Consider the following 26,370-nt stretch of genomic DNA (forward strand, 5'->3'; position numbering starts at 1 on the left):
ATAGAATCAGGCAGCGGAGAGTGGTGCTGTGTGGAGGGTGTATTGATATTTTTTTATGGTCATTTTGGTCATTTTATGTAAGGTCATTATTGTAATAAAAAATAATCAATTAATGGTGTACCTTGAGACTAAATATGGTGCGTAAATAGAGGCATCCTGAAATGATGTGTATAAAAGGATTAATGGTATATAAATTTGTAAATAGACTCTTCCTTAAGCATTAGGACATTCGTTGACATTGTAAGCCTCCCTTGGAAGTAATTGTAGGTATTCAAAGTTCATACTATGTTCGATGTTTTAAACATTACAAAATTAATCAAAGAAATAGAAATGAAAAAAAAAAGAAAGAAATTAATTACACCAAGATCTCTCAACCATAATTTGAACTCATGTATCAATCTGTATATTTTGACTTCTTAACCAAAAAATTAAAAAAAAAAAAAATGTACAAAACCCCCTTTTAGAGGGGAGTAAAAGTGACGTATTTTTATAATTAAAAGAATTAAAATGTAATTGCTCATATATGAGAATAAATTGATATCACTAATTGGTGATGAAACCTTTGTGTAATTAACCCTCCCTCCCAAAAAATAAAATAAAATAAAATAAAAATTGCATGTTTCTACAATCAACAACAGGGGTGGGGTAGTCAAAAAGAAGGATCTCATATACCATAATTTGAACTCTCATGCAAAAACAAAATTCCAGTCAAGCAGTCAAATGGTCCCAATTCATAAAAAGGTCGGTTTAAAGGCCAGCATGACTTTAAATACTGGGACCTTATCCTTTCATCTCTGTATGGTTCACATGAAGATGTGCCCATGTAAATTGACAAAGTTGCACTTTCCCCTGCATATCTTGCTTATTGTAAATAAAATCTTCCGAAATTATTATGTAGTTGATCTCTTTTATCAATTTAGTCCTCGTAATTTTAATTATATTGACTGTACTCTTGAAATTTTTATATTGCATTAATTTAGTTTAATTGATAACACTTTTTTAGAAATTGAACTAAAATTAAGGGACAAAATCATCAATTTGATTGATAACACTTTTTTAGAAATTGAACTAAAATTAAGGGACAAATTCATCATTTTGAAAAGATTCATTCCCCTTTGAATAATCTATTTATGCCTATCCAGTTTCTTTGTCAATTAGATTAAATTGACACAATGTGAAAAATTAAAAAACAAAATTGATACAATTGGAACGATAAGGACCATAGTAACATGAGGCAAATTACATGACCAGAGGTATATTTTGCCATAAAATCTTTCCTTCTCTACATGAAATAAAATAATACAAGATCCATGACTTGTCACAATCTACCTAGACCAACAAGAAATCAACAACCAATTCATCAACCAAAGAAGTTAGAATCCCCTTCTCAATCTCTACACCCTCTTCAAATTCTTCAATTTCAAAATCAACCCATCTTCCATGCCAAGAGCTCATATCTTTGTTGACAAGCTCATCCACCATCAAATCTCCCATGCTTGTCCAACTTGAAATTTCGTTGTAGAATTCCTCTGCCAACCATCCCATCCTTCCGAACAACATTGACCGTTTAGACCATGTTTTGCAGCTTGCGCCAAATAGATGCTCGGATCTTAATTCTAGACATTCGCTCACACAATCAAACAAAACCTTTCGCTCTTTTGCATTTTCATCACCACCAGTTTTTGGATTTTCCAACTGATCAAACAAATTGGGTGTTATCACCTTGTTGACCTGACCCAACACAAGATCATCGAGAATCAACTCTGAATTGCAAAGAATTTTTGTTATGTATTCTAATTGCCACTTGGAAGATTTCTCAAAATCTATCAAACTGCATGTAGTAGAAGTATCCTTTCCACCCATGTATGTAGCTGATGTGGAAGAAGCTGAATCAGATAACTCTGTCTCTACTTCCACTAATTGGCACTTTCTTGCAGAGACACGATCAACCATTCCACGAGCCTCATCCCATAAACACTGATTGAAGCCTGAAATTGAGCATCTTTGATTAGAACATGCATTTCTGCAAATTTGCATCTATTTTTGAGATAACAAGCCTTATTTCCAAAGAAGCATATAGTTTTGAGAGAAGTCCTCATATATGTGTGAGATTTTCCATGCAGCATTTCTACAGATTTTCGTAACTGTTTGGAGAATTCCCAGTCGAATCTATTCTTTATTCTTTTTTCATGGACACAATCCTCAATTTCCTTCCAAAATTTTCAATTAATTTGTCAAAAATATTCCCCATTATTTTCCATATATATGAGTTATTCATCTCACTAGCAGTTTTTGGAGCTTGAAATTATAAATTGTGCTTGGGTAGAGTAATAGAGAAACCAATGAAAAGAGGATTTGGTACTTTACCATTGCTAATAAAACTAGTTTTGCTATCTGATGAGTAGCAACTTCCATACGAGGAAGAGGGTTCAAGGTTTGAGATTGGACTAGGAGATCGGCAATCAAGTTCTTTTACACATTCACTGCTGTTGCTGCTACTGCTGTTCCCTTCCATCTCTCCAAACCCCTGACGATGTTAAAAGAGAATTGAGTTGAATATTAACCATTACAAGAACAAATTTGGATTCACAGCTACAAAAAATTCACCAAGCAGGATGACAATTCTCGCTGGCATCAAAACATGAAATGGACAACAAGACAAAATCAGAAGTTAATGGGAGTCTGGTCATATTTAAGTACTTACTTAAAAATATTGAACCAAGTGAGCATGTATTTACTCGTGCATATAATAATATGACATTGTGCACAGACATTCTGGAGGAACAAATAATTGCAATGCAAATTAGAAAAGAATTGAGAGATCAAATTTCTAGACTCAACAAACCTCACTTCAATTCCTAAAGGTTGGCAACAAAAAATCCTTCTGCACCATTTATTTATTAGGAAATTCATAATTCTGATATTTTTCTTGAATTCAAATGAGGATAATCCATTATTTACATGTAAAATCTTAATTAAATGATGTGGATTGTGGTGTAGGGTGCATTCTGAAAGGCTAGACCTCTGTGCTCGAGCGGGCAAGCAAGCAAGCTCAAAACTAGCTCAAAGTGCACTCAAGTAGACAAGAAAATTTTTGAATCCCTACATGACTAGATTTGAAAAACAATAAAAATACATAGAGCATTTGTTTTTCAGTCTAATACACACAAACACATAGAGACATTCATAGTTTAGTCCTAGCCTACCTAGAGCCCTTGAATATTTTAGAGATCTTGTTTACATATATTCAAGAAGAATTTATGCTGATGAACTTTGATTAGTGAAAACTCTCTGCAAAATCAGATACACTTTAGCACTTTGTTAATTCATCGTGTGCTGGTTATTCCCACCATTTGGCCTACTGAAATCAGAGTCCCAAGGAACATAGATCTAGATAAGAGAAGGCTGACAACAGTGTCATAGCCATTTATGAGTGTACGTTGTTTATTTAAGTTTTAGCCTTAAACTTTTGATCTAGTAGATTTTAACAGGCAAGAGTGTCTGTAGTTTTCTACTTGAGGGTATTAATTTGTTCCCAATGATTTTTCGCGTACATCCAGGGTCGATCCAAATGCAAGGCTGTTGCCTTGGGCCCCCAACCAAATTGGAGAAGACCCCACCTTTTGTAATGCCTATATAATATGTTATATTTTAGTCTTGTAAAGGAGAGACCCAAAATAATTGGTTAACAAATCCAAAATTACTCTACATTTTTGTAACACACATTTCTATAAATAATGTACAACCATTCCAAGCTAAGTAACAAATGCCCTTAGGGCACTCGTTATCTTTTTTATTGTGTCATAAATCCCAAGTCTTTTCACTATCACAGGTTTTAATTTTTATAGCACACATTTCTGTAAATAATGTACAACTATTCCAAGCTTAGTAACAAATGCCCTTAGGGCGCTCGTTATGTGTTTTATTATATGTTTTATTGTGCCGTAAATCCCAAGTCTTTTCACTATCAAAGTTTTAATTATCCTCTTATTTCCTATTAAGTTTTAAAAACTTAAAATCACTAGATGATGACCTATGAAGCACAGGTACGGGTACGGGTACGGGTACGAGTACTGGTATTGGTTCGATATGGGTACGTTGATACGGTAAAATCCAAAAAAAGTAGGGTACGGGGTACGGCTTGATACGCTTGTAAAAAAATATTTATTTTTAATTTAGAGTAATATAAAAATTAATTAAATAGTTTAATTTGTTAAGATCAAACTAGTAATTAACATTTAATGTCAAAAATAAAGGTATAAATTATAATTAAATATCAATATATTAAATAACTTATAAACCACAATTTAATTTTAAAATCATGCTAAACATAAAACTAAAATAAAAAAGAAGTCTAGTGAAAGGAGTTTTATTATTGTAGTAGAAGAAAATATTGTTTCAACTGAGGTACGGTACGGTATGGCTTGGATATTTACTAAGTACGTCTGGGTACACCAAAAATTAAGAAGAAAAAATTTGAGTATGTGTTTCGTGTACCTGGTACGTATGTAGAAGTACCATATGAGGTACTATACGCCGGTTAATATCCGGTACGGGTATGACATGTTTTTCGAAGTATCTATGCTTCATAGATGATGACAGTTTGAAACAATATTGTCTTCGTATTAAAATATACAAGGTCCTAATCAGCTTTGAGAGTCCCAAGTTCTGCTTCAAACCCGTTCCGCATGGCATGATTAACAGATGGCTTTATTGTGAACATTTCAGAACAAAGTTTGAACAATAAATTGATGCAACTATACTTCTGTGTTTCAACTTCATTTGCTAGTCTTATGAAGTAGCCACAAAAAATGATAAAAAGTCAAACACAGAAAACACAGTACCAGCAGATGAAATATGTTCAAAAGGATAAATACCTGCCACTTTTGTTTAGCTTTGAGCCGCAGATCATCAACTGAAGCCAAATCAATATCATACAGGGGGCTTGAGTTATCTTTATGCTGATTAAGCTGAAAGCTATTGTGATGTTCTGTTGAGAAAGAATTCATCACGTTGAGAGTTGACAGGGAATCTTGCAAACTAAATGAACCAGAAGCACTCCCAGATTCAACAAGGTCATAAGTAGATGACTCAACTCTACATGTTAATTCCTTAAGCTTTTGCTCAAGAAGAACATTCAAAACATTTCCACCAACCTCATTCAAGCCTGGAGAAGATAAAGTCGGATTTTTCAAGTCATGTGGATCATTGTCATCACAAGGATCAACACAAAAGAGGGCCCTCTTTTCCATGACTTCACCAGAGGACTGGGACCCAGGTGCTAATCTTCTAATGGGCGATGTGAATGTAAACGAAACAACATCCATGCTGTGTTTCCTGTCAAGTACGTCCCAGTTCAAGCAGCCATCATTTGCAATGTTACATTTTACAGACCTTTCATGTCTAGTGATCGATATGTTCTTAGCAACACTTTCTTCAAAATGAATATCCTTATAGATGGGCTGTTTCTTTTCATCAAAAGTCTTTGTTTTAGACGACAGAAGCTCCTTTCTAGTATCTTTTGCAGCAGAATTCATTTTCCTGCACACAGTTCCTGAGTTTAGAACCTTATTTGAGGTCTTATTTGGCCTAACAGAACCATTGGTGGACGGAATTTTTCTGTATTGCTGGTTGGATATTGAGGCTTTGGTGGCTAGTCTGTCTATACCACCTACACAATTCTGCTTCTGATTATTATGCTTGAGCACATCCATAGTCCTGCTTGTAGAGGTCCCCTTTTGCCCACTCTTTTGCACATTCGATTGGCTCTTATTAAACTGGACCGGCTTAACCTTGTCATCTAACTTTCGGTTGATTGAACTCCTATTACCACTTGGAGGCAATCCCTCTCTTCTCAGAACATTGACCTTTGCTTGGACAGCGAGTGAAACCGATTTCCCTTTTTTATTCAAATAATCAGAACTGTCTCGTACTGAACCCATGGAAGCATTATAGAGTTGTTTATCTCCTGATCTATGGTGGTTCTTCTCACTATGCTTTCCTTTATTATACCTAAAAGAAATCAGCTCTTTGGGTCTTTGAGATGATTCAAGGGGCCCGGAAGCTCTCCGTTCAGCCTCGAGTTTCTCTTTCAGATCCCGAATTCTCAATGGAACTGAAGAAGACCCAAAGCATGCCGTCTTACTCTTGATTGTTGATGGAGGGCCATGCTTAATCATTTTGGCAGCTGCCTCCATTATGTATGCAGCATTGTTTGTTGGGATAAACCCGGGACTCTTGATAGGGGATAACAGCCTATGGTGGGTAATTGGAATGTATTTGGCTGATTTTGGGGGCAAGGCTTCAGTTTGAAACCTCTCAATTGGCCGGCTCTGCACCTTCTGCAGCCTTGATTCTACAACATTCCTCGCAATTCCATCATTTGACATGTTTATAATGTGATGCTCAATCTGAAAATTGTAAGTACTCCTTTGGGAACAAGAATCTTTAGCAGAAGGAGAGTCAAAAAATGGGGTACTGGAGCACGGATCAGAAATAGTAGTAGGCATAGAATCCAGTCCCATAAGTCTGGCAACCACACCTGGCACTCTAGTTTCATATCCTTCATCACTAGTCACTGAGGAAGCAAAATTATAATCACCATTTTTTTTGCCTCTCAGACCTGGTCCATTCTCATGCGCCTCCATCTAAAAATATGGCAATAGTAAAAAAATTATCATAATTGTAACATCATGTTATATTAGTAAAAAGAAATAAAATAATGAGAGAGAGAGAGAGAGAGAGAGAGAGAGAGAGAGAGAAACGCACATGCTGAGGGTGTAGTATAATTGAATTTGCAACATTTTCTTTTCCCTGCTGTGAATCTTCTGCAGCCAAAAAGACAACACCATATTTAAGAAAATTAATTAATAAACAGTACAATCAGCAAAACAAGACATTAGAAAATCAAAAAATTAAGAACAAAGATGAACACATATGATCAAAACGTACAAAAGGGTCAAAATAAAATCTGTACCAGGTAATTCTGACTTGTTCGAGAACAGCTTCTTCCTAGATTTAACATTCCAGTCAAACAACTGAAGAAAACCCCCTTTTGAAGCTCGTTTCTCAACATCCATTTTCTCATTGACACCCCAAAATCACTTCAAGATTTACAGAAACTCAAATGCATCTGCAATGTAGCCTTGGATATAAGCATTCTTTGGTATGATCCAGAAACAAATTCACAGAAATAATTCTACACACACCAAATTAAACTACAAGAAGTAAAAATAAATAATTACTAGGAACGTACAAGACAGCATGATAGAGCCCACCCGATGTATCATCAGTCAGCGGTACCACATATACAGTCTAGTACTTTTATGAGGTTTAATTGTGTATGTAGAGTTACTCAATTCAAACATTGGAGCTTTCAATGACATTCACACCTTATATCCCTCCATTGCTCATTCAGATTCCAAAAATAATATCAACATTAAAGGTGCATAAAAGAGGATTAAACAAAACACATTTGCTATTTATAGATTAAGAAGAATATCTAGCTTTCTTTAATCAGTGTTAGTCCAAACAGCTATGTTTGATCAAGAGGCATGAAAAAGTGGGCCCTCTCCATCCAAAATTTTTTCACCCTACATTGACGTTCAAGGTTCTCCAAAAGCCCTAGTTTTCAAGCAGCAGAGAGAGAGAGAGAGAGAGAGAGAGAGAGAGAGAGAGAGGGCAAAGCTGTTCCATCCATCTAACACAAGATAATTTAAAAAACCCAATTCTCCAAGATACCCAGTAAGCATAAAAACTTAAATCAAAACCACAAATAATCAGAAACAGCAAAGAAAAACATGTATTTTTGTGGTGTGTAACAGCTTCAGTTAAATGGGTAAGCATTTGAAAAATAAAAAATAAATAACTCGGAAAGATTCAATCAAGAACTCACTAGAAATGGGTCATTCTCTGTATAAGCCCCACTTTCAAGACTCCCAAGAAGTTTGTTTTCCTTTGAAGTAGAAATCAAACTGAGAAAGAAAGCAAGATCTGCAATGCCTAAAGGCGAATATAGTAGAGACAATGAAGACAAAGAGATAGAGCTATAGAGCTCCAGAGAGAGAGAGACAGAGAGAGAGAGAGTGAATAGGAGAGAGACAGAGAGAGACAGAGAGAGAGTATTAAATTGGGACAAAGAAGGGACGACGACTTCACCGTTACAAAATTAAATGCGGTGGTTTTTGGGTTCTATTGTCAGTGCATTTTTGGCTGAGTTCAGAGCACAGTGCACTCTGTTTCAGAATCTGGCAATAGAATAGAGAATAGAATTACCCATTTGAAGAAGAAACAACCTGAAACTGCCTCAATCTTTGGATTAGGGGGGTCATCTTTGATCACAATTTTACAATCCAACCCCACCCACCGCCCAAAAAAGTGAATTCATGAAAAAGGATAAATTACACTTTGCCTTCATTTTATACTTGTCACTTTTTTATTTTGATTCTTAATTTTTTATTTTTATTTTGACTTTGGCCTTTTATATTTTTGATTTTTCTAATTTATTTCTAAAACTAATTTATGTGTAAAATTAGACAGAAAATATCACGATAGTTGTCATATAATAAAAAAATCTATTATTATGTTAATATTTGAGTTTGTGTCAGAAGTGTGAATTATATATAATGAAATATTTTTATATTACATAATTATTAATGTGTCATTTTTTGTATAATTATTAACAACAATTAAGTTAAGGAGTAAACTGAAAAAAATTTAAAACATAAAAAGCGAAAGTAAATATAAATAAATCTTAAAAACCAAAATAAAAAATATCAAATACGAAACGGTTGAAGTGTAATTTACCCAAAATGCTAGGTTCTATTGCCTACGATATTTCATTATTTATTGGTGAACCAATCAAAAAGTAAAGTTCATGACAAGAGTTAGGGAGAATTACGACCAAAAAAATTAAAATTTGAGTCTGGTAATAAAAATAAATTTTTAATTTTATCAATTTAAATTATTATCTTTTAATTTCTTTTCAATTTAAACTATTTATCTGTTTTTGTTAAGGGGTTGTTTAAAATGATCAAAATAAATACACTTTTTAATTTTTTACGAAAAGATTTGCAGAAAAGTAGATATGTGATATGACCTAAAAAACATAAAAAATAACAAAAAAATTGTACTAATATAGGGAATGCCAAACAATCCCTAAATAAAATCGATAGAAAAAGAGAATTTTAATCATTAAACTTAATATAATAAAATGTCTAAAATACTTATTTTCATTTACTTAATGAAAATAGGTAAATAATTTAGATTGAAAACAAAAACAAAAACAAAAAAAATTAAGATTTAAATTGATAAAATTTAAAACTCAGGTTTTATTTTATTATAAGGCTTAAACTCTAAGATTTTTGTTATAACTTCCTCCCAAAGAGTTACAGAGAAAAATGGCACCAAAATCTTTCTATGTAAATTTATGTCTCATGTCCTAATGCAATTCGATCATTAGATTATATTTAAAGACTCTTATATGATACAATGGTTAAGCATGCATTAGGATAAAAGAATAAAGGATAGGGGCTGTAATTCTCTATCCTAGTTTTACCTCGTAGTTCTCTTTTTTATTGCTCTTCTTCTACCACATGTCCATCAAACTTTCCTTCTTTTCCATCTCCTTTTCCTCCATTACTCTCAAATTTCTACTATTTGGTTTGTTTTTGGAGGACTTTGAAGGAATTAAAAGACCATAATCGAATAGCTCAAATCCATATGATCGAGCTTTGAAAATTTCACAAGGAGGTATGAAGCTCTCTCCAACACCACCAATACTTGGTTGTAATAAATAGAGAGAAGTTGGCAAGGGCCGAGGCCGAAGGGAATAGAAGGGGGAAATTTGAAGTGGGGAGGAAATAAGAAAGAGTATTTTTTATTATTATTAATTATTCTGAGAGGAAACAAAAAGATAACTCATTCTTGAAAATCAATTTGTAAAAAGAGGGTACCCATTCAGTTTGGCCTGTGACGTTGATTATAGGTTCTATTTTAATAATTTAATATATTTATTTTTAAATTTTGGTGTATACATCATTTATTCATGAAAAAATTCAGATTGAGTGATAATCTTAGTCATATAATGTTATTATTATTCTTTTTAGAAAAATAAACTTCCTAATATTTAAATTTACACTTATCATTTATTTTATTTTTTTAAAATAAAAATAATGAAATTATAGGTTCTTTGCATATGAAAGTGTTAGCTCACATATACTGCAAATAAAGGTAGCCTTTACATGCCCAAGTCCTTCACACTTAAAGTCCATGGTCAATCATGTCATGTGCCACAAGTCATGTTGCTGGTAGAGAGAGTGAGAGAGAGAGAGAGAGATATCCTTTTGTAGAATGGTTGTAAGAAACATGCAAAACACATAATAATAATTATAATAATAATAATTGAACATATTGTGTATCAAGATTCAATCAGTGGGTAGGCCTTGAGGGACTGTTCCTATGTAGAAACTTTCAAAATCTTGGTCATATATGACTCATGAGAGCATGTCATTTTTACATTGGTACAAAATCAATTCTCTATGGGTCCCTCTCAAAAGTATGGTCTTCCATAGCTCATTAGTCTTGTTCACTACTCCTATCCCCAACAACCATGAAACACACATAATTAACCCCCATTACTATCTCTTTTATTTTAAATAATAATAATAATAATAACACCAATTTGTCCAATTTGGAAAAGTATGAGCAACCTTTCAATTTATACTTTTAACTTCGATAGGTTTAGTTTATATTGTTTTAAATTGAAGAATTTGATCTCTATATTTCAAATTTAATTTTAATTTAGTTCTTCTATGTAAATTGGAGATTAAAATTAACGGTGGTATTTGGTTTAATTTTGGAATCACAATTCTAGTAAAAAAATTTCAAAACTCTAACCAAACACACAGCTTAAAACTCAATTTAAAAATTATTTTCAAAACTCATAATCAAACACACAACTCAAAACTCAATTGAAAACTCTTTTCAAAATTCAAAACTAAACTTTTTTTCAAAACTCTATTTTTTTTAAAAAATTCAAAAAAGTATTTTTTAATTTTTTTTTGAAATTATTTTTAGAATCATGATTTAAGTGTAGAGTCGTATTTTATTATGAGTTTTGAATTGAGTTTTGAAAAGAGAAAATTTGTATGGTTATGAGTTATATTTTTAAATTTTTTGGATTTTTTTTAAATATTTAAAAAATTTCTAAATTTTATTTTTTTAAGGTAAATATTTTATATTTCAATATTTATTTATTTTTTGTAACAGAAATGCTTCCGACCCCAGTGGGGGCGACCCTCAGTCAGACCCCCAGTGACGTATCAGCCTGTTATTGGTTCAAAAAAAAAAAAAAAAAACAGTTTTTCCACCAATCACAGCAGACTCCCAACACCCCCACTGGGGGTTTGAAGCTTTATTCTTTTTGTAATGTGTACCGTATTTTATATATTTGTGTGCTGTATTTTTTTAAATATTTAAAAATGCTTAAGAAAATTTTATTTTTTATTTTAAATATATAATTTTTACTTTTTAAATATTTTTATATTTTAATTTTTTTTAAATATTTAATTTTTAAAATTTTTTTAAAAAATTGGATCACCATATATATATATATATATATATCTAAATAATAACAAATTATTTGGCCAATACTTAAAAAAATAACAAAAAATATTTTTTGAAAAAATAAAAAATATAAAAAATATTTTTCTTCAAACATAAAAATAAACAAAATATATGTTTTTCAAAAAAATAAAAAATAAAAAATAGTTTTTTTGAATTTTTTTAAATAGTATTTTGAAAAGAACTTGGTTATGATTTTTGAAAAGAGATTTTGAATTGAGTTTTGAGTTATTTATTTTGTTACAATTTGAGTGTGGAGTTGTGTTTTGAGTTTAAAATATTTAAAAAATAAAATAAAATATTTAAAATTTTAAAATTAAAAATTATTAAAATAAAAATTATATATTTAAAATAAAAATAAAATTTTCTTAAACATTTTTTAATATTTAAAAAAATAAATCTAAAAAATTTCAAAATATAACTCAAAATTAAAAAACTTCAACTCAAAATGCAACTCAACTCTTTTTAAAAATTTAAAATTCAAAATTTAAAAATTCATAACTAAAGAAATTTTCAAAACTCAACTCACAACTTTAAACTTAAATCACAATTTCACACTCAAATCATAATTTTAAAATTAAACCAAACGGAAGGAACAATTTTGGAATACGTGCCAATCGAAAGGTGTACACGTATAAAAAATTAATAAAAATTTTAATGGAAGAACCAAATTATAAAACTCACTTAGGCCTGGTTTGGCATCTACTATATAATCCATCTTTTTATCTTTTTATCTTTTTTCTATCACATCACCTCTCTACTTTTCTGCACATCTTTTCATAAAAAGACAAAAAGTGAACTTTTTTAGGACATCCCAAACCAACCCTTAATTTAAATTAAAATTATAATAACTAAAGTAAAATTTAAGTCAACTATAACTCTAATAATAAGTATAATTATTCCTTTTTAATTTTAGAACTTTGTTTTACAGATAGAATGCTGACAGAGTTTCTAAAACATAAAAATTTATGAAATGGAATGAGCACATTTTTTTAAGGCACATACCAGTTCCACTATATTGTGAGAGAGAAAAAAAGTACAAATCAATTGTACATCAACATGTACGTTAAGATTTACATTCACATATTAGTGTAATACATTTAAGCTCTATTCGATGTATTAGAATAAACTGAAATTGAATAATTATTCTATCATAATATTCATTCTTATATTTGGTATACTAAAAAAATATAAAATATATATTACAAATAAAATTATTAGTCACCACTATAAGAGAATCAATAATGTTCTGGACCCCCTTTCCCTCTCACCCCCTTTGACCCCCTCTTAATATGATTGGCCAAATTTTCTTTTTCTTTTTCTTTTTTTTCCTTCTTCTCCAATCACCACCCGCCACGTGTGTGTGGGGGGGTGGTGGGGGTGGTGATTGGAGAGGGTCTCAATCATGACCCATAAGAGAATAGTTAGGGACATTAAATGAATCAACAGCTCGAGCTTAATTAATGTTTGATTTGTCAAAAACTCGTTTTAGCTTAGTTCATTAAGCAAGTCATTTAAAATTCATTAAAGTTTTGAAATCAGACTTGTACAGCTAATTGTCTGTTGGCTCAATTCGATAAGTCTAAATTTATATAAAAATATCAAACTACTCAAGGCTTAACAAAAGCTAGTTTTAGATCAACTCTAAAGTTTAACGAATCAAGTTTAAATAAATTTTAAAACTTGTTAAAATTTTCAAACAAAACTTAAACAGTTATTTATTCAGCTCATTTATCATTCTTTGGAATAGTCATTATATAAATCATTCAATTCCATTCTATTAGCATTGAAAAAATAATTCATGACCCAATAGGTGCCATAAGCCGAAAAGTCTTGTTTGTGACAAAATTTGAACCCATAACTTATAGAAAAATAATATACAAGTCCATTTTCTAAATTAATTTTTTAAAGGACGAATTACACTAACAGTCTCTGTAGTTTAGAGTTTGTGTCATTTTAGTCATTAACTTCTCAATTGTTATACATTTGAAATAAGGACAATAAAAGATATTCCTTTGTAAACGGTCCATTTTAAGGATAAAGTCGTTATACAATTTATTTTGTATTGATTAACTTGTATGTTGTTTGAAATGTAATGACATTTTTTTAAATGAATAATGTTAGAACTTTATTGGCTATAATTCTATTTAGCTTGGTTTTCATAGTCTATTTTCAGAAAAAAATTTCTAAGAAACTAAAAATTAAATTAGTGAAAAAATTTAAAAGCATATCATTTTTATATAGTTTTGTTTTTGGAGAGGGTATAAATAATTTTTTTTGATATTTATTTTTTTTAAATTAGTTTTTATTTTTTCAAAAGTCAAACACGGCGACAACTTTAATGTCATTATTCAACCAATCCATTAAATCAAAATATCTAAAACTATAAATATTTCATCTATTAAACATATCGATTACACATTAAAGCCTAATAACTATCTATTAAATGATAATCATCTAAAAATATCTGTTAATAACAAATACAACTATTTATTATATGATAATCATCAAAAAATATCAATAAAAATAACCACACATTACATGATCATCAGTCATACACATACTAAAATTAATTTGGTCAAAAAATAAAAAAATAAAAATGTAAAAATGTAAAAGATTTATTATTTTTATATAATTTTATCTTTGATTGGTAGAAATAATTTTTAAACATTTAAAAATAATTTTTTGACATTTATTTTTGTCAAACAAGGTTATATTTTATCAAATTGACAATTTTACTCTTAAAATGGAGTAATGGTGTTTTAAATTGTTCTTGTTTGAAAAGAAATTCAAAATTCAGGATCAAATGTATCACAATTGAAAGGTCAGGGACTAAAGTGACACAAGTCCTAAACTCTACAGGGACCGTTAGTGTAATTCTCTCTTTTTATAAACTCAATGATATTGTAAAAATTATGACTGATTAATGATTAGAAAAGATATGTAAAAAAGAGATAATTATGTTAAATATTCTAATAAATTACTACATCATTGAATTCGAAAAATGGTTTAATTTTTCACCTTGAATAACACTACTCTAACCTTTAACGAGGTAAAGGAGTTGCACAGAAATATTTGGGTTTTTCTTTTCTCAAACAAAATCCAGATTTGAATTAAGTTTGTGGATTAAAATTTCATGCCTCCAATCATACCTCTAACAAAATTCATATATAAATATGATACTCTTTAACCCCCATGCACATGACTAAATTTTTGGACGGTCAAAAATTAATGGTATAATATAACGAAGTCTTTATCTCCAAGTGGTAAAAATTATGCTAATCACAAATTTGAATAATGCTATACTTGCATGTGCCGCAAGTCAAAATATTCTTCAACTTTTTTATGGATTCATAGATCTTAGATCCAAAGTTTATAAAAATAATAATGGGTCAACCGTTTGTTTACTAGAAACCAATAGCATGATGCGAATAGTTTTTGGAGTGTGATGATTGGACATGCTCAAATATATCTGTTTTGCGGTCTCAATATATTTTTAATTATTCATATCATTCATATTATGGTGATAAAAAAAAAAATTATACGTGTTCTTATAATAATATTCATGTCATGTTTGACATTAGGCTAATATAATAAAAAAGTCATTATAAATTGTCTAATCACTCTCTTAATTTTTCTGTATATCTTTTCATTAAAAAATTACAAAAATAACCACTTCCCAAATAAGTTATACTAATTAATTGACATTTTATATTTTGTTTTCTAAAATAGCAACATAAAAGTGATTAGTGCATTTGTTTAAACCAATAATTATAAATTTGAAGTAGCACTATTTGTTTCAAAAACATGAAATAATTCTCGTAATAAAAAAATGCATTAAGAATTTAAGACATAGGAATAAGGAGATGTAAGAGAAATAGAAAGATAAGAAGCGACAGAAAAGAATCATAAAGAATTCTAATTTTAGGTGAACCACGTAAACCTTGGATCATTGTGCACTCACGCATTATTATTATTTTTATAGATTTATTCGTTTGTATTTTATGTTTTGCAATGATCCTTATCTTCCTAAAAGAGTTACATTTTTTCTGAACTTATTTTTATCTTTAATGATTTTTTAAAAAATTTGTGTCAAAAATTTTACTTTTCAGATCCGTCTCGTATAGAAGGATCTCAAATGTATAATTTTGTTTTAAAAAATCCAAAAAGGTTCTTTAAAGAAAAAAAAAAAAAAAAACTTAAAAAGTTAGTTTTTATTTAAATTTTTTGTCTTTAATAATTTTTTTTTTTGAATAATTCGTCTAGTCAATTAGAGCTTAAAAGTGTAACACTTAATATTTTTAATTTAAAAATTCATTAAAAACATAAAATTATTAATAATAATAATACAAAAAATTAATCTCAAACATATTAGTTTGAAAAGAAATGTTGGCATTAACGTTGCCTTTTTTTAATGTTTACTCATTCCTAATTATTTCCATGAAGAAAAAAAAATCAAGGTTCAAATCCACAATAATTGTACTTTCTAAGCATTTTTGTGTAGAAATAAAGGCAAGATATGTATCGCCTGCTTCCACATTAGTTGCCGCTGTTGTTCCATTATTCAAAAATAAATAAATAAATAAATAAATAAAATAGGAAACAATTTTTTTTTAATTTTTATTTTCTCTTTCATTTCATAATGCTGCATTTTAAGGTGTCTATTGCCTAAGACTTTATAGAAAATCTAAAAATACATATAAAATTATTACTCAATTTGTGTTTAGTGATACAAAAAATCGTAAGAACTCAGTTTGTATACAACATTTTTCATTAATTAATTCTTCAACCTATTCATACCGTGTGGGGGTATAATATGAAAGAAATTGAAAATATTTCATTAAAAAAAAAAAAAAAACATGACAAGAGAAATAATAATCCTTGAATGAAATAAACGTCTACAAAGGGTATGGACTGTCTCTAGTCTTAGATCTGGGACAGTCTAGTCCAATTCAGCCTATTTGGCCTACTTTTTGGGTTTTTTTCGATAATCCAAACCGTTTACATTTTAGGATTTCTTGAGTACATCATCTTTGTAAAAAATCACGTCGATCGGATAACGAACACTATGTATTCGGATCACTTTTAATCTAAAAAAAATGGACGATCAGAAAATTAACGATTCATAAAAAAATGATCCGAATACATAATATTCATTATTTGATCGATGTAACTTTTTAAAGGTATAATATATTCGATAAATTTTAAAATGTGAATGATTCAAATTATCAAAAATAAATTTAAAAATAAATTCAATGAGCTGAATTGGACCGTCCAGTCCATATGGTGGACTGGAGGAGGCCACTGTCAACTAGAAATTAGTGGGAGGTGGGGTGAATAATTACAAAAAGGTAGAAATCTTTGTGGAGTACAACTTTGTCTTTGTTTTTCTATACAAAACGAACTTGCACCCCTTATATTTGACAATATTAGTCAAATATCCTGATTTGTAATTGCTCCCAATATCAAATCAACTATTTATTTTTTATTTTTTTTAAAATTTAAAATGGGCCATTAAAGGATATTCAATGGTAATTGCACGATAAGAGCTGGGAAAAGTAGTTAGTATTTGTTTGGTAAATTTTGGAAGGTGATTTTGTAAAATATATAAAGAAAATACACATATTATGGTGTAGTGGAATTGTCATCTTATCACTTTAAAATAATAAACTCATCAAGCTTAGTGAATAATTTTATATGAGATTTGTAAAATATACATATAATAATAGGATCATTCATAGAAAAAAAAATTAAAAAAAGGCTCACAATTTGAGTAAAATTGTCTCTTTAATAGAGAACCCTATCATTTCATGTGTATTTATGATTGATTATGGATCCTAGTAGGATATTCAACAGATATTTCGAATTGTCCAAATTGATCGAATCAAACTGATTTACCACATTTTGAGCAGATACGTGATAACGAACGGACGGTTACGGATTGATTTTTTTTAATCCTCCTAGTTTTGGATGGATGGTGAATTTAACGTTTCTTTGACCGTAACCGAACTGCTAAACCGCAAACACCCCCTAATAATTTGTAAAATTTTGTATATTCAATTTGTTTAAATATTCTGTTTGTGTTTTCAATTGAAAGAGAATTTAAATATTCTGTTGTATTTTCAATTTAAAAATCTTTTTATCAAATGACAAGTGTTGATATTTAATATTTTTATATGTAGAAAATATAAGACTTAATTTTGTCATTTTTAAAAAAAAATTAAATTAAATAATTTTTAAATAAAAAATAGTAATGAAATAGTTTTGATAATACATGATTTTCTTATATGTATTTATTATTAATATTTGACAATTTACTTGATAATTGTTGAATTATGTTGAATTGAATTGTTATCTAAAAAAAATGATAATAAGTTGTATTATGTTCAAAATTTATAAAAATTTAAACCGTCAAATCGATTCGCATCCATTCACCAATCCACTCAATCTGCATTCGTCAATTCAACAGATGGATGTAGATTAATTTTTTTCAATTTGCCAATCCGACAAACGGATGGCGAATTGAAAATTCCTTTTTGGCCAACTGAACTGGGAAACCCCCAGTCCCAAGACTTGATTGATAAAAATAAATAACCATTTTACTATATCATCAAACCATGACAATCACAAGATATTAGCTTTGACATTTAATAAAAAAAAGTAAAACCATTTTACAATCACCAAATATTGGCAATCACAAGAAATATCATAACAAATGAACAATTGTGTTAAGATCGTGTTTAGGGGCTACTACATTTTTGTGTTATAATCAACAATTCACATTTGCGGGTTTTAATTTCCAATAATAATGACAATAAAACTATAAAAAACCAAAAGAAAAAAAATGAATGGTGGGGATGAGCTTCAGGCATTATTTTCTGATTCGAGAGAGAGGAAGGATGGAAGGGTTTCCGTGGCAATCTTTTGACTGCAAGAGAGGAGAGAAGAATGTCAACCAATACATAGAAAAAGAGCAAAACGGCATTAAGGAAAAGAGGAACAAAATTCTGTTTTTGTGTTTGTATGTTTTCTGAAAACATAAAAAACTCAGTTGTCGAACTGTTTGAAGAAAAAAATAAATAAATAAATAAAATCTCTAAAAACAACCCAATTTTTTAAAGAATAAAGCTTATACTGGAGGTCACTCTTGATTGGCCAAAAAAAGCAAATTTTTTTTTTTTTTTGGTTTCAACCACTGGCAAAGCGCCATGTGGCACTGGAGGTCACTGGGAATGGCCCCAACTGGGGGTCCGAATCACGGCTGTTTTTTAAAAGATCACACAAAAAGTTGCTTCTTAAAGAAAACTGTTTTCATAGAACAATATGAAAACAACAGATGTTTTTCAACTTTTCACTGTTTGTGCTTCTAAAAATACCAAAACATAAATGAAAAAAAAAAAAAAAAAATCAAAATACAACCAAACAAGCCCTAAAAAAATAAAAAAAATAAAAAACTCGTACAAGGCATGCATGTATTCATCAACAAAGAACCAACAACCACAAGGCTTCGTCTCTCTTCTTCAATCTTCATCAACAACTCTCTTTCTCTCACTCTCTTTATCTCTCTAGAACCCACGTACAATCTCCGAGCACCTGCGCTTGAACCATCGATACCCCTTTTTCAAAGAAGCCTTTACCTTTCCTTCAACAGCATACCATTTATATTTCGCCACTCTCTTCTTTCTCTTCATCTCCCGAGCATCAAACATTCGCCTCGACTTGGCTGCCGCCACATTCGTCGTCATTCTGTTCCCGTTGAACATGCCGGAGGGAGGTGGCAGCCGGTGGCTGGATGGGTGATCAGAGCCACAGGTTAACGCTCTGTTGATGACAGCATACCCGTCATTGCAATTGATGATGTCGAGCTTTCTGGTTCTATAAGGGCTAGAGAAGTCAGCCATGTCTGTCCCTCTCTCTCCCCTCTTTGTGTTTGGAAGAGTTGGGGAGAGAGAGAGAGAGATGGGTAGACAGAGCGCGAGAGAGTGTGGGGTTTGGTGATGATAGGCTGTAGATATATGATATATAGATATGTGGTGGAGAGGTTAATAAGGGAGATCATTTTCGGTTATTGACCAGAGATAGAAAATAATAAACTAAAATTTTGGACCCAACTCAGCAAAGCTTATTTGGATTGCAGTCAATAATATAATCTTCTCATGTCATGTTGTCAACATATGAAAGATTGAATTGATAAGATGGCGTTGAAACAAGAAGTTATTTGGTGGTCCTAGGCATGATCAGGTGGTGCTCTACGAGTATCATAATTGATAGAGGGGTAGAATTCATGACTTTGTGTTAGGGCATGAGAAACAAAAAGACTTGCCAATTGGTGATTGGTTGGGAGTAAAGACACGTTGTAGTTACTAATAATTTTTCCATTGGAACAAGTCATTGCCATAGCTATTCTTACTGGTTAGACTATCACATTCTTAACCCTAATCCCCAAACTACAAAAGTGGACTAAGAGAATTTATCATTATCACAGCATTAAGTACATAGCTTTGGATCATTATCATTATCACATAGCATTAAGAGATTTTACCATTATCCAAGCCACCTAAGATCATGTTTGTTTTGGGCAGATATAGCCTTGGAGTTGGATTAATAATTCAACAAAATACATAATCTTATGTTTGGCTAAAAGATTTGAAATCCGGACTAATAATCCACCTGGACAAAATATCAGGTACTTTTAAATCCCACCAGGGGATGTAATACGAAATGAAAACTGAGAATAGGTTTGAGCTAATTGGCTAAATTATCAAATTTATTGGATTTGTCAATCTCCCCTTATAATCATGAGCTAATCCAAAGATACAATAAGATAGATAATCCAAATGGATTGATAATTCTAAGACTAACAGTCATAAAAGAATACCAATCTCGTCCAATCCAATCTGTTCAAACAAGCATGATCTAAATCCCTAAACACCCAATTCAAGGTACAAATCTCGCCTCTCGCAAGGTTAGGATGTGAAAAGAATTCTTTAAACTCTTATACGTTCCATCCACCCTGCTGCTTAGCAGTTTCCCCTCCCCCAAAAAAAAGAAAAAAAATCCATCAAGACAGAAACATCATCCAATATATAGCATATATCATCAATGAAGGTGATTTTAATCAGTCACAAAGTCTCACTTCACATAGCATATATCACAAATTTAAGGAATTATCAGTCCCGAACTGGTTTCCCTCTGAAGGTATTTCAAATTCAATCATAAGATGGAGCCAGCCCACCAACCCAACTATGTTGACCAAAGGTGAATCTGGTGCCACCACAATCATGACCAGATAAAATTTCAGAGAGACCAGTCTCAGTTTGTTTTTATTTTTCAGAGAACCAGCCCACCAACCCAACTATGTTGACCATATTTCTTTGTTTTTATTTTTTAAAATTAAGAAAGCAAAGTCAGTTCAAAGAAGGACCAGTCTCAGTTTTCCACGATGCTAGTTTTTAATATGCACAAATGTGAAATAAAACATATCAGCATGCATTACTAGCCAATGTCATTTGCCTAGCTGCCGGTATGTACAAGTAAGAAACAGTCGAATGCAACGGAAAATGAAATGTGCAAAGTTTAGAAATAAACCAATCGTGAATGCGCATCAATCCCGGCATCTTTAGCTTCCTTTTTGGTCTTCTTCGGGTTACCCACATATGAAGCCTGTGTGACAATTCCAAAATATGTTAGCTTTCAGTAAACTACCTAACCAAGTGAACGAATTAGAGTGATAAAAAATAAAAAAAAAATTAAAAAAAAGCACACTTTGCCTGAGGTAGGTCAGATGCTATGCCAGAAAGTAATCTGACACGCAGATTCGATTCACAAAATTTTACAACATGGCTTTTTTAGCCCCTTCTATGTACTTACAATATGGGATTTCCACCATATTTTGGCAGGCCCCTCCGGGACAGAAGCAGGCTGAGAAGTACTTCGGACATGACAGAATATGTGAACGAGTACAACGGCATCCAGAGCAGCATATTCTAGCTGCATAATTATTAAAAATTGAGTATGTCAGTTTCTGTAAACAACCAAAAATGGCTGTAATTCGATGCTTTCACAAGTTGAGAAAAAATCAAATGAAAGCTAGAGAACATTATTAGAATAGTGATTCGTAAGATTCACTTTATTTATAATTTTATATAAGTATATATATAAAAAAAATACACAATATTTAAAATGAAATGACTATTAATATAATTATATTATATATGTATATATATATATATATGTGGGGATATATTTTCTGAGTACCAACACGTGGCAAGGTGACGCCGACGTGTCAGCCGAGGTGCCACGTGTCCTGGTCGTGACGCCGAGGTGATCTCGGCAAGGCCGAGGTTATCTCCGAAGATATCGGAATCCGAGATAAGCGGATAAGGGATAAGAGTCCTAGAATGAAGAGGGAACTCAACTTGGATATGGACAAGAGTCCTAGATTGAGAGAAGACTTCAGTTTGGGTAAAGATAAGACTCTTAGAGAGTTTATCCTGATCCCACTGGGAGTTCCAGATTAGAAGTAATCCTAAGTCCATTAGGGCCAGGCTCCTATTGGGATTAGGATTATATTGGCTATAAAAGAGAGGCACCCCCATGGGTCTAAGGTATGCTTTTGATACTCAAGCTTGTGAGTTTAGTACTTGATTTATCTTTGAGAGATATACTAACTTGATCGTCGGAGTGCCCCCGGGTGGTCGAAACCACCGCGGGATTCTTATATTTCTGTTACAGGTCAGTCAAGTGCCATCTATTCTGCCAGTGCTCTCCATAAAAGAGAGGCACCACCATGGGTCTAAGGTCAGTCAGGTGCCATCTATTCTGCCAGTGCTCTCCAGCTGGTTACTAAGCGGGCAGTGTGGTCGGAAAATCACCCACACAATTTGGCGCCGTCTGTGGGAAAGAAAGAAGAATAGATGGCCAATGACGAACAGAATGACCAGATTAGAGACTACGCTCCTGCTGGGAGTGGAAGACCTATTGATCTCGACGTTGAAGGGGACAATAGCAACACAGACACTCGTGACCAGAGTCACGGAGTGAAAGAAGCCGGCCAGGAAGGTGACGCACCAAAGACAACAGATCGAAGCAACGAAGACGACCTCCAGGTATGGAAGGATAGATACCTGCAGAGGAACGAAGACCCTTCCAGAAGGGATGCAAAGACAGGGGGCATGAGCGCTCCCAAGGAGATAACATTCAAGTATAGAAGAACTCATCCTGAGTGAGCAAATCCCGGATTCCAGATCCTGGATCCCGGATCCGAGAAGACATGATCTCAGCCTAGACAAGTAGGCCCGAGAAGACGAGAGCTCAACCTAAGTGAGCAGATCCCGAATTCCAGATCCCGGATCCTAGAAGACATAATCTTGGCCTAGATGAGTAGGTCCGAGAAGAAAAGAGCTCAACCTAAGTGAGCAAATCCAAGATTCCAGAAGATAAGATCTCGGCACCTGAGTTCGAGAAGAGAAGAACATAATGAGCAGATCTCAAATCCCAGAAGATAAAAAGGAAACACACAAGATCAGACTAAAAAGTTGGCCAGAATTGAGAAGTATGCTAGGGCCGAGGAAGACATGCCAGGAACAAAGGCATCGGAACAAGAAAAGAGAAACGGCTCGCCGATGAGAGGCCGAAAATCAAACTCAGGTTGGAGCCAAGTAAGATCAATAGAGAAACCAAGGCCGACAACCTCGGATTGAATTCAACCTCGGCGACAAGGTCGAAGCTACATGATGAGAACCCAAGTGGATTTTAAGTTCACATTGGGGGCAAAGAGAAGAAGAATGCGGTTACCACTTGTTGAAATTTGTAGCAATTTACAAGTTGGTTAAACCAATATGATGCTTAGCCGAAGTTAAGCCGATATGATACTTAACTGAAGTTAAGCCGAGATAATGCTTAACCGAAGTTAAGCCGAAGATGATGTTTAACCGAAGTTAAACTGAGATAATGCTTAACCGAAGTTAAGCCGAGATGATGCTTAACTGAAGTTAATCCGAGATAATGCTTAACCGAAGTTAAGCTGAAGATGATACTTAACCGAAGTTAAGCCGAGATAATGCTTAACCGAAGTTAAGCCGAAGATGATGTTTAACCGAAGTTAAACCGAGACGATGCTTAACCGAAGTTAAGCCGAAGATGATGTTTAACCGAAGTTAAACCGAGACGATGCTTAACCGAAGTTAAGCCGAGATGATGCTTAATTGAAATTAAGCCGAGATGATTCCTTGTCTCCACTTGTTGAAATTTGTAGCAATTTACAAGTTGGAGTCAAGCTGATTCCTTGTCTTCACTTGTTGAAATTTGTAGCAATTTACAAGTTGGAGTCAAGCTGATTCCTTAATTCACTTGTTGAAATTTGTAGCAATTTACAAGTTGGAATTAAGCTGATTCCTTATCTTCACTTGTTGAAATTTGTAGCAATTTACAAGTTGGAGTTAAGCTGATTCCTTATCTTCACTTGTTGAAATTTGTAGCAATTTACAAGTTGGAGTTAAGCCGAGATTACTGTTTCTCTTCACTTGTTGAAATTTGTAGCAATTTACAAGTCGAAGTGAAGCCGAGGTTATAGTCTGCACACTTGTAGCAATCTACAGGTTGGTTAAACCAGAGAAGATGCTTAACACTTGTTGAAATTTGTAGCAATTTACAAGATAATGTTAAGCCGACATGTGATCATCTGTTGAAATTTGCAGCAATTTACAGGTTGAGGTAAAAGCTAAGTATATTGTTTAAACACTTGTTGAAATTCGTAGCAATTTACAAATAGATTATTGTTTAACACTTGTTATGTTAATCCTTGTTGAAATTTGTAGCAATTTACAAGTAGGCTAGACCGAGATCACCGTTTAAACACTTGTTGAAACTTGAGAAAAAGTTTGCAAAGTTAACATTGAGTAGTATATGTTTCACACTTGTTAGAATTTATGAAAAGTTTGCAGGTCAGTATCTTGCCGAAGTAAAAGTTTTGTAGCTATTATACCCGAGGTATGTAACCCCGAGAAGATTGCACAAATGAGGCAAAGTATGAAAGGCATGCACAATATTCTAAGTATAGAATCTTGCAAGAGCAGTTAGAAGAAGATCAAAACAGAATTCGTCGTGATTGACACACCTTCACCTTATAACATCATCTTGGGAAGGCGATGGTTGCATGCAATGGGGGCAGTTCCCTCAACGTTGCATCAACTATTGCGGTTCTCCACAGAACATGGGATTGAAAGAGTCAGAGGGGATCAACTGCAGGCGAAGAATTGCTCCATGGCAGCAATGAAAACTACCTGCAACATTCAGGAACCAGGGAAGGCAGAGATTGAAGACGAGGACATGGAGGTCCTAGATGATGTCGGCAAGGAGCCAGCCAAAAAGAGTGAAGAGACACTGAAGAAAATCCTCGTCCAGGAGGGCGACGAAGAGCGCTTCATTCAGAGAAGGAAAGTTGAATTAGACATTCAAGAACAAGGAGGCACATCGGCCATATGCAGAGCTTACATTATCTAAAGAACAAAAAGGTACAAGAGTACAAGCGACAAAAAAAAAGAAGAAAAACTTCAAAAACTGAGATGATGCTTAACCGAAGTTAAGCCGAGATGATGTTTAACCGAAGTTAAACTGAGGAGATGTTTAACTGAAGTTAAACTGAGATGATACTTAAACCGAAGTTAAACCGAAATGATGTTTAACACTTGTTGAAATTCTGAGAGAATTTACAAGCTAAAGAGTGCACAAAGTTAAATGTCGGCAAAAGATTCTCCAGAGTCAAACGTCGTTTTGATTAGAACCACTAAATGCACGCCAGAAGTGGTGACCAGAATTGTGAAAAGGAATAAATGCTTCAAGAAATAGCGATGATAGTTTGCAAAGGCCAAAAGAAAGAGGGTCTAAAGGGGGTGAATTAAATACCAAAAGTTTTAATACATTGGCAAAAGAAGAACAAATCAGGTCCGTAACTACAGCACGAAGCCCACTTCCCTAATGTGATCCTAACGTTCACATTAGGGGGCAAGGAGAAGGTGCAGGGGGAATGAATAATAATTAAGGAGCAAGGAATGTTAACACTTGTTGAAATTTTTTGAGCAAATTACGAAATAAGTTAACCGAAGATTATGAAGTCTACCACTTGTTGAAATTTGTAGCAATTTACAAGTTTGGTATAGCCGAGATAACACTGAAAGACGTTTCCAAGATATGATCAGCCGAGATGACCAACTAGCTTGTTAAGAGCTGAGAAAGTTGGCAAGTACAAAAATGAAGACCTTAAAAAACTAGGGACTGAAAGCAAGAACGTCGGACTAATCTACTTCGACGGACGACAATGGTTCAGCCTCGGCAGTCAGTTGGAGGAGCTTCTCTACCGCTACCTCGGCATCAATTTTAAGAAGGAAGCAAACTACTCGGCATCAGCGGTAGGTTATGTCTCACCCCCAGAAGACAGTTGGAAAGAACTTCTCAGCAGCCTTCTCAGCCACGAGCTCAGCATCAACCTCCTGAAGAGTTTGATCAAAGCTCTTCTTGGCGATTGGCACCTCGAAGTTTTGAAAGCAAGGATTGAAAGCAAAAAATCTGGGAAAAGACACAAAAAACAGAAACAAGAATGTAATTCGTAATCAAGAATGGTGATGAAGCTATCAAGAAATCAAGACAAAAAGATTGCACAAGTGTGTCAAGCCAAGAACAGTGGCAGCAATCAACAGATATGTGAACAGTGTATATTCAAAAAGATGATTTGGAAATAACGGGTAAAAC

The 26,370-nt window shown here is 32.7% G+C and overlaps 2 protein-coding genes across 8 annotated transcripts; both read right to left on the bottom strand.

Moving 5' to 3' along the window:
- Positions 1-1,182: 1,182 nt before the first annotated feature.
- Positions 1,183-8,393, bottom strand: LOC114305524 (uncharacterized). Of its 7 annotated transcripts, none has more exons than XM_028250621.2 (6): positions 8,295-8,393; positions 6,977-7,132; positions 6,769-6,827; positions 4,878-6,647; positions 2,368-2,527; positions 1,183-1,988 (listed from the first exon to the last, which is right to left on the bottom strand). In XM_028250621.2, exons 2-6 carry the CDS (start codon positions 7,077-7,079, stop codon positions 1,330-1,332), a joined length of 2,751 nt encoding a protein of 916 aa, XP_028106422.2. In that variant the 5' UTR covers positions 7,080-7,132; positions 8,295-8,393; the 3' UTR covers positions 1,183-1,329. The 7 variants fall into 7 exon arrangements, with proteins under 7 accessions (XP_028106422.2, XP_028106420.2, XP_028106417.2 ...); XM_028250619.2 differs by having other exon boundaries at positions 8,275-8,392; XM_028250616.2 differs by having other exon boundaries at positions 7,895-8,392.
- A 10,093-nt stretch (positions 8,394-18,486) lies between these two features.
- LOC145814407 (uncharacterized) lies at positions 18,487-19,523 on the bottom strand. The gene is made up of 2 exons (XM_082911208.1): positions 19,216-19,523; positions 18,487-18,550 (listed from the first exon to the last, which is right to left on the bottom strand). Exons 1-2 carry the CDS (start codon positions 19,521-19,523, stop codon positions 18,487-18,489), a joined length of 372 nt encoding a protein of 123 aa, XP_082767334.1.
- Positions 19,524-26,370: the final 6,847 nt, after the last annotated feature.

Source organism: Camellia sinensis, chromosome 2 (assembly GCF_055761805.1).
Source record: "Camellia sinensis isolate YWXY chromosome 2, ASM5576180v1, whole genome shotgun sequence".
Lineage (NCBI taxonomy): Eukaryota > Viridiplantae > Streptophyta > Magnoliopsida > Ericales > Theaceae > Camellia > Camellia sinensis.